At 54.0% G+C, this 16,257-nt stretch overlaps 1 protein-coding gene across 2 annotated transcripts; it reads right to left on the reverse strand.

Annotated features, from left to right (window-relative positions):
- Positions 1-6: 6 nt before the first annotated feature.
- EWSR1 (EWS RNA binding protein 1) lies at positions 7-16,077 on the reverse strand. Of its 2 annotated transcripts, XM_038152889.1 has the most exons (9): positions 16,006-16,077; positions 12,863-12,899; positions 12,593-12,644; positions 12,088-12,141; positions 10,732-10,855; positions 5,296-5,482; positions 1,883-2,050; positions 991-1,205; positions 7-396 (listed from the first exon to the last, which is right to left on the reverse strand). In XM_038152889.1, the coding sequence occupies exons 1-9, from the start codon at positions 16,070-16,072 to the stop codon at positions 212-214; spliced, it is 1,089 nt and encodes a 362-aa protein (XP_038008817.1). In that variant the 5' UTR covers positions 16,073-16,077; the 3' UTR covers positions 7-211. The 2 variants fall into 2 exon arrangements, with proteins under 2 accessions (XP_038008817.1, XP_038008818.1); XM_038152890.1 differs by lacking the exon at positions 12,088-12,141.
- Positions 16,078-16,257: the final 180 nt, after the last annotated feature.

A 16,257-nucleotide genomic window follows, 5' to 3' on the forward strand; every position in this document is an offset into this window, starting at 1 on the left:
CCCCCTCCCTGGGGGCCCAACCAGCTGCAGGACAAACCATCCTGCTCCTATTTCCCTCAGGATAATGTTTCCATGGATGACAAGCAACGCTGCTACACAGACATGTCCTCCATGGAAACACAGCTGGGAACGTCAACCTTTCAGTCCCTTCTTCTGCGTTTCAAATCCTATGGGTAAACCAGAATTAGAGAAAAGGAGAAAAGCTTTGCTCTTACCCCATTCCACCGCGTCCTCCTCCCCGCCCACCTCTGCTCATGCCTCCACGCTCATATCCCCCTCGTCCCCTGCCCCGGCTATCGGGGCCGCTCAGATTCCGGCTCTCTCCGGGGCCGGAGAAGCCTCCGGATTCCTGCCCGTACATGTTCATGCTGCTGGGATGGTCCTGGCGGAACGAGCCTGGGGAAGGGTGCAAACAGGTCAGGGAGAGGCAGCCCCTTCACGTGCCCCCAGCTCCAGCCACACTGCAGTTGTTCAGCTTGGAAAAATCCCTCTGAGGGCGATGATTTCAGCTGTTTCCCCAGCCAAGGCCACCACTGCCCCGTGTCCCCAAGTGCCACGTCCACATGGCTGTTAAATCCCTCCAGGGATGGAGACCCACTACTGCCCAGGGCCTGACCAACATGAAGAAGTGTTCCCAATATCCATCCTGCCCCTCCCCGAGAGGCTGTTCCCTCTCCTCCTGTCCCTGCTCCCTGGCAGCAGAGCCTGACCCCCCACTCCTGCCCCCTCCTGCTCTGAGCCACCTTGAGCCACCTTTTCTCCAGGCTGAGCCCCCTCAACTCCTCCCCACAAACATTCTGTGCCTCTGTGTTCCCCTTCCCCTGAGGTGAGGAACCTTCCCTTTCCCCATCCCAACCCACCACCGCCTCCAGAGATGCCATTTTTCACCAGAAAAGGCCAAACCCCAGCTCCAACCCCCTCTCCCTTCAACCCAGCTCTGAGTTTCAGATCCAAGCTAAGGCCAGGGCTCCTTCCAGGGCTCCCACTCACTCTGCTGGCCGTAGCTGCTGCTCTGCTGGCTGTACTGGCTGGGGGCCTGGCTGTAGGATCCGCTGGGAGGTGGGTAACTGGTGGGAGGTGGCTGCTGGCCATAGCTGCTTTGCTGGCCGTAGCTGCTCTGCTGCCCGTAGGAGCTCTGCTGCCCGTAGCTGCTCTGCTGGGAGTAAGTGCTCTGATCGTAACTGCTGGGCTGTGTGGAGGAATAGCTGGAAGAGAAAAGCGTTGGGAAAGGTGGGATGATGAGGCAATTCCCTGGCAGCGTGCATGGAGTGGCTCATGCTGCGAGGCAATGCAATTAGAGGCTGTATTTAGTACTGTAAATCACTTTAAAAGCTGAAGTCATCCTATGGAGGCCAGTCTCAAGGGCTGTGAAAACAAAAACCATGCGGCCAATCCCAGTTTATTCACACCTCTAGGAAAAGGAACAAGTGCCAGGGCAAAACTCAGTGGTAATGGAGGTAACAGGCCCTGGGTAAAAGAAGCTCCTCTTATGCAGCTGGGGCTTTGAGAATTTCAAAGTTTTAGAAATTTTAGAAATTTAGACTTTCACGTTTTAGAAATCACATTAAAGACACCTGAAGGGAGAAGGGAGCTCCTGGGCCAAGCTGTATGTGGAAGGAGGCAGCAAAAGGTCACTCCAGGAAAATTCTTAAAATTCTCAGATCTTAAAATTTTTTAAGAAATGTAGAAAATGTCTTAAATCCATCTGTCATCATCTGCCTTCTCAGATGTGCACATACAGAGACACTTCTACACTCCCACAGCCTCCCCCTCCCCACCACAACAACTACAAGAAGCACAGCTCCTCCTCCCAGGCCACTAAAGCTCCTTTTCCATAAAATCCCCCCGGAAAGCCCCTGACCTGAGCCCTGCCAAGCATTACCTGGTCGGAGGGTAGGAGGGTGGAGCAGTGACAGGCTGCATGGGGTAGCTGGCAGGCACCTGGGGGTAGCTGTAGTTGCTCTGCCCGTAGCCCAGGCTGGGCTGGCTGTAGCCTGTCGTGCTGGACTGAGGCTGGCTGGTCTCTGCTGGTTTGCTGCCATCCTGGGGTCTGGGGAGAAATATGGAACAACATCGGTGCCCAGCCCCACAGCTGGCAGCAGCAAAGGGCTCAGATCCCCCAGGACTGAGGGTCGTGAGCTCTTTTTTGGGGTGGCGTTAAAGCCGGCCTTGATTGGTGACAGCCACTCTGGCAGCAGCCAATAAACAGGCAATAAACACAATTTTAGCACTCGCTGCCTGGGTATTTGCACACTCCAGGAAAGGCCCAGGCAGTGTCCTGAACAGAGAGCACGGAACACCACAGCTCCTGCTCATCCCAAAGCCACGGGGCTCAGACCTGGGCTGTGGGGCTGAGCGGAGGATGCGGAATGCCAGCAAGGCTGCTCCTGAAGAGCCCTGGGGGAGCAGGAGCTGAAGCAGGCAGCAGGGCAGGCACTGAAATGCCCCATTGTTTGGTTCAGAATCCAGCTCAGGCAGACATTGCCTCATGCACGTTATCCCCAATGATCCCACGGAGGGGAAAGGATCCTGGGCTTGGACTGGGTGACCTTTAAAGGTCCCCTCCAACCCAAACCACTCACAATTGTGTGTTTAGAATTAAATCTCAAGGCCTGAAATTTGAGAACTCTTTGCATGTGATTCACACATCCCCTTCTGTTTGTCCCAGAGTTTAAAAGCCACGTGAATGTGGCACTTGGGGAGGGTTAGTGGCAGCCTCCATGATCTCAGAGGGCTTCTCTAACTCCAAGGATTCTATGAGTCTTTAATTTCTATTTGCTTCTCAGAGTGGAGAGTGAAGCTGCTTTTGCAGTAGAAGCTGGGAAAAATTATACACAATGCCAGGATTCATCCAGCAAATTTACATCCCTTTAAAGTGTAACCTGTCAGAGCTGTGCAGGCTCTGCCTTTCCTTCCCACAGTGCCTGCTGCAGACACCAGGTAAGGGAATAAAACAGCTTTTACTCACTCCCAAACAAGTTTCCATTATGTATTCTAAACTTTTCATATCCTCTGAGCAAACAATTCCACTCAATAGCTGACAGGCAGTGCCCACAGGGGTGAGACTTGAAGAGGAAATGTTTTGCAGCCTGTGCATCCACCCAGCATCCTGCCTGACCCCGGGACTCGGGAGCAGACAGGACTGAGCCCTCTGCTGCAGCCTCAAGAGGCTGATGTGGCTGCGTGGCTCTCCCTGGTCCCGCAGGAACGGCGCTGACGCACAGCACAGCACAGCACAGCACAGCTCAGCACACACAGCACAGCACAGCTCAGCACACACAGCACAGCCCAGCCCAGCTCAGCACAGCACAGCTCAGCACACACAGCACAGCCCAGCTCAGCACACACAGCACAGCCCAGTCCAGCTCAGCACAGCCCAGCACACAGAGCCCAGCCCAGCTCAGCCCAGCACACACAGCCCAGCACAGCCCAGCTCAGCTCAGCACAGCTCAGCACAGCCCAGCACACACAGCACAGCCCAGCCCAGCTCAGCACAGCCCAGCACACAGAGCCCAGCCCAGCCCAGCCCAGCTCAGCACAGCCCAGCACACACAGCACAGCACAGCCCAGCTCAGCACAGCCCAGCACACAGAGCCCAGCACACAGAGCCCAGCCCAGCCCAGCACACACAGCCCAGCACAGCCCAGCCCAGCTCAGCACAGCCCAGCACACACAGCACAGCACAGCTCAGCCCAGCCCAGCACAGCCCAACACACACAGCACAGCCCAGCCCAGCTCAGCACAGCACAGCTCAGCCCAGCCCAGCTCAGCACAGCCCAGCACACACAGCACAGCTCAGCTCAGCCCAGCTCAGCACAGCCCAGCACACACAGCACACACAGCACAGCACAGCTCAGCCCAACACACAGAGCACAGCCCAGCACAGCACGGCACAGCACAGCCAGGCTCAGCCCAACCCAGCCCAGCTCAGCACAACCCAGCCCAGCTCAGCACAGCTCAGCCCAGCACACACAGCACAGCCCAGCACACACAGCTCAGCTCAGCAAAGCATAGCTCAGCTCAGCACAGCTCAGCTCAGCAAAGCATAGCTCAGCCAAGCACACACAGAACAGCACAGCTCACACAGCACAGCCCAGCTCAGCTCAGCTCAGCTCAGCACACACAGCCCAGCACAGCTCAGCTCAGCACAGCACAGCAAAGCATAGCTCAGCCAAGCACACACAGAACAGCACAGCTCACACAGCACAGCACAGCTCAGCACAGCACAGCCCAGCACAGCTCAGCTCAGCTCAGCACACACAGCCCAGCACAGCTCAGCTCAGCACAGCCCAGCACAGCTCACACAGCTCAGCTCAGCACAGCCCAGCTCAGCTCACACAGCTCAGCACAGCCCTCCCACGCTGCTGCCCTGGCCAGGAGGGGCTGTCACAGCCCCGGCAGCTGCGGGGCTGGGGGAGAAACAGGAGGAGGGGGAGGAAGAAGAGTAGAAGGAGTGGGAAGAAGAGAAGGAAGAGAGAGAAGAGAAGAGAAGAGAAGAGAAGAGAAGAGAAGAGAAGAGAAGAGAAGAGAAGAGAAGAGAAGAGAAGAGAAGAGAAGGGCAATGAGGAGGAGCAGAATCAGGAGGAGGAGAAGGAAGAAGAGAAGGAGTGACTAGAGATGAAGGAGGAGAAGGCGGAACAAGAGGAGGAGGAGATGGAGGAAGAAGAAAAGAGGGAAGAAAAAAAGGAGAAGGAGGAAGAAGAGTAATGGAGGATGGAGAAGGAAGAGAAGGAGGAGGAGTAGGAAGAAGAAGAGGAGGACAAAGAAAAAAGGAGGAGAAGGAGGAAGAGAAGGATGAGGAGAGGGTGGAGGAGAAGGATGATGAGAAGGAAGAAGAGAAGGAAAAGGAAGAAAAGATGGAGGAGAAGGAGGAAGAGACAGAGGAGAAGGAAAAGAAGGAGGAGGAAGACAGAGCAGGAGGAAGAGGAGGATGATGAGGATGGTGCCAATGAGAAGAAGGATGATGAGGATGGTGATGATGAGGAGGAAGATGACGAAGGGGTGGAGAAGGATGATGATGAGGAAATAGAGAAAGAAGAGGAGGAAGAAAAGGCAGAGGAGAAGGAGGAAGAGACAGAGGAGAAGGAAAAGAAGGAAAAGGAGGGTGAAGGAGCAGCAGGAAGAAGATGAGAATGGTGCCGATGAGAAGGAGGAAGATGAGGAAGGGGTGGAGAAGGATGATGAGGAGAAAGAGAGAAGGAGGAGGAAGAAGACAGAGGAGAAGGAGGAAGAAGGAGCAGGAGGGGGAGGAGGAGGAAGACGAGGCCGGTCCGATGAGGAGGAGGAGGGCGGTACCTGGCGGGGGCGGCCGGGGCCGGCTGCTGCCCGTAGGCGGGGTATGCGGGCTGGGTGCCGTAGGCGGCGGGCGCGGCGTACGAGCTCTGGCTGCTGGTGACCGTGGCCGTGTTGGTGTCGTAGGCGGCGCTGCCGTAGCCCTGCACGGGCTGGCTGTAGGCAGGGGGGGCAGTCGGGGCGCTGTAACCTGCAACACAGCACAGCTCAGCCCCACGGCTCGGCCGGGAACCAGGGAATTCCAGCACGGCCTGGGCTGCAGGGGAGCTTAAGGCTCATCTCTCTCCGTGCCCCTCCTAGGGACACCTTCCACCAGACCAGGCCGCTCCAAGCCCTGTCCAACCTGGCCTTGGACACTTGCAGGGGCAGCCACAGCTTCTCTGTGTCACCCTCTCAGCTTCCCAGTATCCCACCTCACCCTCCTCTCTGTCCATTTGAAGCCTGGATAAGTCCCTCTCATCCTGTCCCTCCAGACCCTTGTCCCAAGTCCCTCTCCGGCTTTCCCAAATATCTCAGACTCTGGCTCTTCTGGTGCTCCTGGGACTCACCACAGATAGTTTTACCACCACAAAACCACCTCAGACAACCCAAAAATCATCAATGACCCCACCCTGCCCCTCTGCCTTCCTCACAGAACCCCCTCACCTTGCGAAGCCTCAGCCTCCAGCCCCTGAGCATACCAAAATCCCACTGCCAGGAGCTTTCTGGAAGCCACCCCTGGACCAGCACTCAGGATTGTTTACAGCAACCAGAGCTCAGGCAGGGCAAGCTGAGACACGGAGCATCTCCTCAACAAAGGCAGGGTAACAAACCCCCCTGAGCTCCAAAATAAAATAAATCCAACTGATTTAGCAAGTACAGTCCCATCCTTTTAGCTTTTCTGAAAAATAAAGGCACAAAACCTGGCCTGGGAAGTCTTTCAGAGGCATTTCTGAAGGCTTATTTTAAATCAGTAAAGCTGGAAACAAAAGAAAAGCACTTTCCATTTGCTTTCACATGAGAAAAAGGTCAAAAGGGACACATCAGGCAGCTCCTGATGTTTTATGTACCTTCCCTTTTCTCAGAATTTCAGTTCAGTTTAGGGAAAAAGCTGAGAGCTCACAGAGTTCCTTTTCAACAGTTTTACAATATCCAAGATCCCCAGACAGCTCCTGTATAATTTAGTGGCATTTGCCTTGTCTCAAAGGTGAACTGGCAGTAACACACTGGGTTTGTGCTCCTAACAACCTTTCCAGCAAGTTTTCAAATTAAGAATATGAGACTTAGATGGAAAAACAGCAATAAAAATGCTGTTAAACATTAAAAACAAAAAAGAGCGGCCAAATGCTCTCGTGGCTGGGATCAGTGAAAGCAACAGCTTCTCCATCACTTTTGATTTTTAATAAACACGGGAGGCTTGTGACACATTTCCTCTAGGCAAATCGGGCTGCAGCATTTCATTCCAGCTGCCTCATTTGCAAAGCAAACAGCACTTGCAGCAGCAGAACACGGTGTGCCCTCCCAGAGCACCACGGCCCTGCCACGGCTCCACTGCTGCCTCCACACCAGGGCAGCAGGAAGGAGGAACAGGAGCAGGCCAGGAAGTCTGCACAGCAGACTCACTGCAAACAGCCCCAAAGTTCAGCTTTCTGGTGACCCTCAGGAGCCTGGTGAAGACACAAGGCCACCCTGGACCCTCTGCCCACTCCTCCCTCTTCCTACCCCTGGCCCCCAACCCCATCCCAGGGCACTGCCAAGCTGGGAATGTAAACTGCACTCCCACTGGGAAATAACTTGTAGGAATCACTAGAAAATCAGTTTTTAAGGCTATTATTCCTGTCTGCTGTTCTCTGAAAAGTGGTGTTGAGAAGGGTGAAGGGGATGATGCCCAGCGGGAGGATTTTTAAAGCCTTGGACAAATCTGAGCAGCCCAAAGACTTCAATGTGAGGCTAGACAGCAATTCCACAGGGAGCACCAATCCCAGGAGTTAAATAAACCCTTATTTCAACTGGCCAAAGCCTGACCACACACTAAAAAAGGCTAAGTACAGCCTGCAGCCCCTGTGCTGCAGCCACAGCCCTGCCCTGGCTGTTGCCCTTGGATCTGCAGCCCCAGGGTGCTCCTCCCACAGCTGGGCCCCCTTTCCCAGTGCTCTTACTGGGAGCAAAAAGCTTTGCTGGCTCTGCACGGGCAGCGGGATAAAAAAAAAAAAAAAAAGGTTGAATTTTAAAGCTTCAGCTCTAGATGGAGCATTTCCCTCGTGGAACAGCAGGAAGGGTTTGTCCCAAAGGAAAGGCAGTGATTTCCCATCCCACTGGTCTAGATCACTAACGAAGCCCAGTTTAGACACTCCTGGAACCCTCAAGAGCTGCTGGTTTGAGGGTGGCATTTCTATGACACCACTTCCCTCCCAGCCAGGAAGATAAAAGTTGACACAGCAAAAAAGCTGGTGAAAGAAAAGGTGACAGAAGGAATAATAACCTGCTTGAAGTGCCTAAACTCCCTTCAAAGAAACCCCTCACTGAAGGCTAGGAATTCTCCAGTGGTGGAGAAGTTTGCGGGATTTGACCCACAGAGAATATCAACTGGAAAAGGCTGGATTCAGAGGGATTCCTTCTTTCCAGAGAGATTTCTTCAGAAAGAGAGCTGCCTCCTGCTTGGCTTGTGTCTATCCCACCAGTGAGGGGCTGGAGAAGGGGTGCAGAGCTGTCTCTCCAGCCTGTTTTGGGATATTTTGGGGTTGTTATGGCAGCTGTGTGCTCGTTAATTACAAATCCTTTAGAAATTTCAATATCCATACCCCAGTTTTCCCAGGTAAAGGGAAGCAGGGGCTGGCTGGCTTTAGAGAGCAATTCCCACTTCCCAGAGATCCACACCTGGACACCAAAATGCTCTTTATTTATTTACTCCTGTAATTCCTGCCAACACCCTGCACTGACTAATGAGCCACACGTCTGAGGGTGCCCAGTGATCCCTAACCCGAGGGAGCTGCTCCCAAATCCTTTTTTCTCTGGAACAAAGTGACTGGGTGGCTCCAAGACACCTTCTCCTACAGCCCCAGGAGGGAAGGAGGGTGGTAACTCTTTCCTGGAGGCAGGGCAAGGAAAAATCCATCCCTGCCATTCCCACCCATCCTGAGAGGCTGCATCACACACACCTTGGATCTCCTTGACCTCAACAACACTTCACCTAAACCCCAGGCTGCTCAGGCAACAACAAAAATCTGCTTCAAGGAACTGCAGGACAAAAAGGTGATTCACAGGAAAACAGGACTGGGATCCAGCTGTAAGAACTGCACGTGTCTCAGGGCATGACAATGTCTGGCCCAGGGGTTTATTGAGCATGAAAGGCAGGGACGGGAGAGAGAGAGAGAGAGGCTGCAGTCTCCTTTCCACAGCTCTGGCTCCTCAAGGAGAGGCAGGTGGAGGAAGGATAAATCCAGCCTGGCTCCATGCCCAGAGCTGCCACAGCCCTGCTCTGTGGGCTGATAGGATCTTTTGCTTGACCACTTTCTAAGTTGGTGTTTTTTTCATGGATGAAAAGAAAATGAAGCTTTTATTTCTTGCCTACCAAAAAAGAAAAAAAACCAAAACCCCAAAATTGCAGCTGTGCAGAAAAAAAAAAAGCGCCTGATATTATTATTATCATCATTCTTCCAGCAAATCTCCTCTTAAGGGAGAAGGAAAAACATAAACAGAGCAGTTTCCTGTGACCCCTGTGGGACTGGAGTCCACAGGAGTCACAGGGATGTAAATATTTCTACAAAAGGAATTTTGGAAGTTCACAAATCATTTTTTGCTGCCAACTTTTCTCTAGGTAGTCTTAAATGAAAGGAAAAAGCCCTGGAGATAACCCCCAGTGACACTGGCTAATGGATATGGATCTCACGAGCAGGAATTTTCCTGATCCATGTAAAGATGGTAAATATTTTTATTTTGGTTAATATTTTCTTTCCAGCTCCTCCCTGTGAAGAATTCCTCAATGGCCTCTACAGGCAGATATCCCAGTGTCTGTGTGTCCTGGAATTCCCTTGCTTTGGGAAGTGTTTAATTCCAGCTACAAAATGTTTATAATGTCTCTCCCAGGAATGTGCAGGACACGGCACCCAAGGAATCACTGGGAGGAAAATCTGCTTCCTAAAACTCCTGAATATTCAGCCGAAACATACATTAAATAAACATGAATATACATGAATTAAACATTGTCTCAACAGTTTTAAACATTAAGACACTCGTCCGGAGGAAATTCCAGCTCCAAGAACATGTTGGGAGAGTTTAGGGAGCGTTGAGGAGCAAGTATCTGCTCTGGAAATCCAAAACCACACGGGCCATGCAAAGGTGGAGGGCAGGATGCTGTTTATCCCTTAGGAAATGGGGCTGGAGTCACCTGAAAGGTGTTAGTGGTGAGGATTTTATCCAAGAAGATGGCACTTGGGAGGGTTTGGAGATGGCAAAGAGCAGTGCAGCCTTGCCAAGCCCTGCTGTCACTGCCTGTGCGAGCTCTGACACTCGAGGCTTTGGCACTAAAAACAAGTGACACCTCAAGGGTTCCCACAAAGGGGCCCTCAAGTTCTGACAGGATGAGAATTTTCCATGCAAGAGTGAGCAGGACAGTCCAACCTGGACTGGCTCCTTCCACTGTGGGAAGCACAAGATGAGAAGGAGAAGGTACAGGATCAGAACAGGCACATGTCACTGCCAGTGACAGGACTGGCAGGGAAGGGAAGGGCTGAGGAGCAGCCAGGGACAATGTTCCCTTTGCTCTGAGCACAGCAAGTCCTGCTTGGTCCCACAGCACCCAAACCCTGCCCTGAAAACTCAACAGTGCTTTTATTCCTGTTTATGCATGGCTGCCACAGCCCTGGAGGCGTCCAAGGCCAGGCTGGATGCGGCATGAGCAGCCTGGGGTAGTGGAAGGTGTCCCTGCCCATGGCATGGGTGGCACTGGATGGGCTTGAAGGTCTCTCCCAGCCAAAACCATTCCATGAAGGACCTGGAGCTGATGGAGCCAGTCCAAAGAAAGCCATGGAGAGGTGGAGCCAGGCTGGGAGAGCTGGGGGTGCTCACCTGGAGAGGAGAAGGCTCCAGGGAGAGCTCAGAGCCCCTGCCAGGGCCCAAAGGGGCTCCAGGAGAGCTGGAGAGGGACTGGGGACAAGGCATGGAGGGACAGGACACAGGGAATGGCTCCCACTGCCAGAGGGCAGGGATGGATGGGATATTGGGCAGGAATTGTTCCCTGGCAGGGAATGGGTTCCACTGTCAGAGGCAGGGCTGGGTGGGATATTGGGCAGGCACCTGGGTCACCTGCAGCTGTGGCTGCCGCATCCCTGTAAGTGTCCAAGTTTGCCCAGGGTTTGCAGCAACCTGTGGAAGCTGTCCCTGCCCACGGCCTAGGTGACATTCAGGCCTGTCCCAGGCCAAGCAGAGCTGCAGGCTGAGGCAGCCCAGCAGGGCTCTCACCTGTGGGGGGCTGCCCGTAGGAGGTGGCGTAGGCCGTCTGCCCGTACGTGGCCGTGGTCTGCGGCTGTGTGTAGCTGACGTCGCTGGGCTGCCCGTAGGTCCCGTAGCTCTGCTGCCCGTAGGTCTGCTCCAAAAGGACACAGATTCAACCCATGAGCACAAGTGACCCCCAGGAACTGCAGCTGCTGAGCACTCCCAAAGCCAAGGCTGCTGTGAAAGTTTAATGCCGCGGGAAATTCTGGGTCAGCTCTGCAAGGAGGTTATGGAGTGGTTTTTCCCTGCCAAGACTGAAGGGACAGGCTCTTGCCATTGGCACCACACACCTCTGCTCTGTGGAAAGCAAACAGGAAAGCTCCCAGCTGCTCCCAGCTCCCACCAGCACCCACAGGCACCATCCCAGGGTTAACCCAGAACGCGGGAATGGGAGCGCTGCGAGGGCGGAACTGCACGAAGGAAAAGTCACTTCAGTGTCAAACTGCTTTGGTGCTGGCTAAAAGAAACCTGAGGAAGGTTTCAGTTAAGTTATTTGGAGCATTTTTCATGCCCAACAGCCATTAAATTGAAAAATGGGAGATGGTGCAGACACGGAAGGATGGGATGCATGGAACACCCAAAGCATCCCAGTGGTGCTGCTCCCATTCCGGTGCCTGTGTGTTCAGTGAGGGATCAGCTCTCGCCTCACCCATTCCCTGATTTTGTTTCCAAATCCAGCTTGAAAATCATTTGAGGAAAGGAGAGGAGCAGCTGTGCCCAGCAGTGCCACCAGCTGCCCAAGCCATGCCCTACCAGCTCATGCTGCAGGCACCAGCAAGCTTCCAACAGCTCCTGGCTTAGGATAAAACTCTGGATACAGCTCGAGGAGTGACACGGAGACAGCTTTAACCTCCAGACTCTGAAAGAATTCAGATTTCCCCGGACTTTTTGGGATATTCAGCCTTCCTGAACTCAGGGCACAGGTCTGAACCAGGAGCAGGAAAGCCTTGAGCACGTGAACACATCCCTGTCCCTGGAAGTTCCCTCCACCAAGAGGCAGGGAACGCTGCAAACTTCCCATGGACACGAGCCTACAGCTGAGATTAGCTGGTTAGGGGTTTAATTAGCTGGTTAGGTGTTTAATTAGCTGGTTAGGGGTTTAATTAGCTGGTTTTAGTTGCTGAGGCCTCCTGTTCCTACCCTTATCCTGCTCCCACCTTTCACCTCACCTACAACTGGGAGCAGCTCTTCCAGTTGTGGTCTCCAAAGACTTTTATTTTAAATAAGTCACCATCACCTTCCTCTCAGCCCACACTGAGCCTGTCTTCCTCCTCTTGGGAAGGAAAATTAAGCCTACAGCACTTGGTGAGGACAAGAATTTACCTTTGGAAACATACTTGGAGTTTGCAGACAAATGTGGTTGTAGTAACTTGGATTCTAAAGGTTAAAAATAAGCATGAAGTTAATCTCTTAAAGACCATCATTATTTTGCAGTCCAGCCAACTGAGAGTATGAACAGTTACAGCAACAAAAACTCCAGGAAAAAGCAGATTCCCTCCTCCTCCTTTGTCCAATCCTGCCATTTCCAACAGGCAATTCCCCCCCTTTCCCCCAGTTTTTTTCTCTCCTACACCTCTGATTACAACACTCACCAGGGTGGTGGTGTCAAACACACACCAAGAATTTGGCTTTTCTGGGATCAGGAGTGAATAAGTTAACAAAAAGGGGGATTGTTGAGGTTATTTCCACTTCTAAAAAGCACTTTGGGCTGGGGGAGAAGCTCCGAGACAACTTTTAACCACGGACTTTGATGCTGCTGCTTGGAATTTCCAGCTTTCCTGGAAAACAGGTGCCTGAGCAGGAATTCCAGCCCCTCCCCGTGCTTTACCTGGGTGGTCTGTGCATATCCTTGGGCTGGCTGAGGTGCATAGGCGCTGTAGCTGTGGAATGAATGTAAAGACATTTATAATCTTGCCCCAAATCTGCATCACCAGACACATTTTCATGCAGCCCAATGGTTTCTTGCTGAAATTCTACGGGAATACAAAGCTCCAGGAGAACCCTCAGGATTCCCAAACATACCTGAGTTAAGCCCAAACCATAATTATGATTTACTTCTATTACAGTCTTTTTAAAACAGGGAGGATAAGCTACTTACCCCTGCTGGGCTGCAGCTTGGCTATAGGTACTGTAATCTAAAAGAAAAGGAGAAGAAAAAGAATAAAAACCTTGATAAAGGCTTAATAAAATTAAAGAGTCCAAGAGCACAGCAGCTGGAATTTCCTCCTGCAGCTTGCTAGAAACCACTGGAATTTCAGTTTCCCAAGGGTGGAAGGTAAATGCACATTTTCAGTCCTCCTTTCTGAGGGGAACAAAACCTCCCTTCCCCTCATTGTTCCTGCTGTTTGCAGCAGCCACTTTGCTCTCAAATGACCCCGGTTCAATTTAACTGCCACCTTGGACGGATCCCAGGGGGCTGGCAGGGGGGATTTGGGCTGGAACAAAGGAAAAGCAGGGATCTGAGCCTTACAAACCCACCACCCTGCTCTGAAAGGGCTGGGCTGGAAGGTTTCACCACCTTCACTCCTTCCCTTTCAAAGACACGAGTGGATGGCTGGAAAGCCACTTGTGCCCTGGAAGGGCTGGAGCTGGGGAGCTGGGAGTGATTCCCTGCCCAGATCCTCAGTCCATGGCAGCAGCTGACTGGGAGGAGAACCAAAACCCTGAAAACCCCGGCAGCAAAGCCTGTGCTGAACTCATTTGCTGGCAGGGATGGAAAATGAATCCACATGGCAATTAGGAGGCTAAATTTGAAAGGATTGCAGCTCCCAGGTCCCTCACAGGCAGCAACAGCTCCAGCTCCCATCCCGAGGTCTGGAGCAGGGATGAGCTCCCCATTCCCAGCAGGCCTGGCCAGGGATGCAAGCTCTGCCAGGAGCTGCAGCTCCCATCCCGAGGTCAGGGATGAGCTCCCCATTCCCAGCAGGCCTGGCCAGGGATGCCAGCTCTGCCAGGAGCTGCAGCTCCCATCCCGAGGTCAGGGATGAGCTCCCCATTCCCAGCAGGCCTGGCCAGGGATGCCAGCTCTGCCGGGAGCACAGAGGGCCTGGGACCAGGAATGAGCCCAGAAGCTCCTGGTGGAGGCACAGCCAGGAGCTGGGTCAGGAGCTGGGTCAGTGGAGCTGTTCCCACACATCCCTGTGTGGGAAGAGTTCCCACTGCTCCCACCACCACCAGAGCTTGGCCAGAAATCCAAGTCCCTCCCAGAATCATGGAATAACCGGAGGTGGGAGAGACCCACACGGGTCATGTTCAACTCCTGCACTGGAGAATTTGAGGAAGCAAATTCTGCCTGGCTTTGAAGCCATCATCCCATTATTCCCAAGGCCATGGAATCCCTTGGAAAACACGGCTTCCATCCAGCACAACTCCTGCTCCTCAGCCCGTGCCTCCATCCCCACTAAAGCCTTCCTGCCCAGCTCCAGGTGTGCTCCCAGCTGCTCCTCCTGCTCCCTGGGCAGGAGCAGAGCCCCTGGATGGCTGCTGGAGGCGGGAATGGCCCTGCTGTGATCCCAGCAGGAATTCCTGGCAGTTACTCATTCCTCTGACCTTGCCCAGAACACCTCACACGGGCAAAGAAGACACTTGGAGTTCTCCAAAGCTCTCCCTGCTCCCAGGACACAAGGCACAAGTTGTTAAACTCCTCTGGCAGCATTCCCACTTCCCTCTCAGGTTGGCACATGGGATATTGAAACGTTTTCCTTGTTCAGTTCAGGGTTTGGGTTTTTTTTTTCATTCACTTTACACGTGGTTCTGCTAAATCCTGAGTGTTAATTAATGCCTGGTCCCCCTCATCCAGCTTCCCTTTCCTACCACTCCCCTCTTTTCCCTGCTCACCCTCCAGCCACCAAAACCTCATTTAATTCTCCATTTTCAGCCCCATTTTGGCCTCCAGCTCCACACAGGGGTATCAATTAACCCCTTTCCTCACAGCCCTCCCCCAGTCCCACCTAAACCAAACATTTCCCCCTCTGCAGGATTTAATTCCAGGTGTGGAATTTGCAGTTTGCCTGTGGTGATGCCTCTCTTTTAATTTGCTGGGATTTAGAGGAACACAGAACATTAATAAAAAATAATATTATGGTTCATTTAGTTAAACCCATCTCCTGGCTTTTATTTCCAGGGGGAAATTAATCTTCATCCTTTTATTTCACAAGGCTCAGGAGCACACCAGAGGCTGAAAATAGCAGCTCCCAGGAGGAACAACTCCATGAATTAAGGGGAAACACAGCTGTGGTTTTAACCCCCGTCCTGACAATTCTGCTGGCAGATATTCCTTTACTGACTTTTCTTTTTCAAGCTCCCCAAGGTGCTGTTGGTGATATCCCCTCACACTCCATGGCCTGGGAGATTTTCCTTGCTGGAAAAAAGGAAAATCGTTCTTCTTTTAAAGAGAATCAGATGTTGGGCTGCTGGGCTTTAAAGTACTTTAGAGGTGTACTGAGTTGGGGAGTCTCAGTTCCCAACTATTTGTATCCAGCTGGAGCCCTCGTGGAAAAGCGTTTCATTCAGAAAAATCCGGAGCCATGGAGATGGTGGAACATCTTACCTCCCTATGGGAAAAAGCTGGGACAGAAAGCTCCAGGGAGAGCCCAGAGCCCTGCAGGGCCTAAAGGAGTTCCAGGAGAGCTGGAGAGGGGCTGGGGACAAGGCATGGAGGGACAGGACACAGGGAATGGCTCCCACTGCCAGAGGGCAGGGATGGATGGGATATTGGGCAGGAATTCCTGGCTGGGAGGCGCTGGAATGGAGATCCCAGAGGATGCTCCACACCTGGCAGTGTCCAGGGCCAGGCTGGCCGGGGCTGGGGGCACGCTGGGACATCGGAAGGTGCCCCTGCCCATGGTTCGAGCTTTCAGCTCCCTTCCCACCCAGAGCACTCCACGATCCCAAATTCGCTCCCGAACCCGCCCGGCCGGGCCGAAGGTGCGGAGGGAGCCCTGGCTCGGCACTCCGCTCCTCAAAGCGCCGAGCTCCGGCAATCCCGCAGCACCGAGAGGCCGCAAAGGACCCGCGGGGCGCTGAGGGGAAACACCCGCGGCCCCGGCGGGCGGCGCGGGGAGACACGGCCGAGACGGGCCCTGCACGGCCCGACCCCAGCGGCCCCGGGCGCGGCGCTGCGGGCCAGCGGCGCCGTCCCAGCGCCCCTCCGGCCGCTCCGTGGCGGGGGCGGTGGCGCTGCCGGGGGTCCCGTCCCGTCTGGCCCCCGCCCCGGGCCCGGCCCGCCCCGGCCCCGCTCACCCGTCGACGCCATTTTCTCGCCTTCCTCCTCCGCGCTGCTCGCCCGGCCCCGCCCCGCGCCGCGCATGCGCCGCCCGGCCCCGCCGCGCGCACCACCCCGCGCCGGGGGGGGACGGCCGGGAGACCGCGCTCCGGGGGCTCGGCCCGCCGCGCTCCGCCGCCCGCCCGTCGGTTCTGCCGTCCGCCGAGAACCGGGACGGCCCCGCGGGTAGCGGCCGCCGCTCCGGAGCGCGGTTCTGCCGCCTCGCTGGG

This window comes from Motacilla alba, chromosome 15, assembly GCF_015832195.1.
Source record: "Motacilla alba alba isolate MOTALB_02 chromosome 15, Motacilla_alba_V1.0_pri, whole genome shotgun sequence".
Taxonomy (NCBI): domain Eukaryota; kingdom Metazoa; phylum Chordata; class Aves; order Passeriformes; family Motacillidae; genus Motacilla; species Motacilla alba.

Bases quoted from the DNA above. Each gene is read 5' to 3' on its own strand.
- EWSR1 (XM_038152889.1), bottom strand. From the start codon at position 16,072: ATGCGCGGCGCGGGGCGGGGCCGGGCGAGCAGCGCGGAGGAGGAAGGC. The intron at 12,900-16,005 runs GTGAGCGGGGCC...CTTTTCTTTTAG, and splicing joins CGAGAAAATGGCGTCGACGG to ATTACAGTACCTATAGCCAA. The intron at 1,206-1,882 runs GTAATGCTTGGC...TTTCTCTTCCAG, and splicing joins CCCTCCTACCCTCCGACCAG to CTATTCCTCCACACAGCCCA.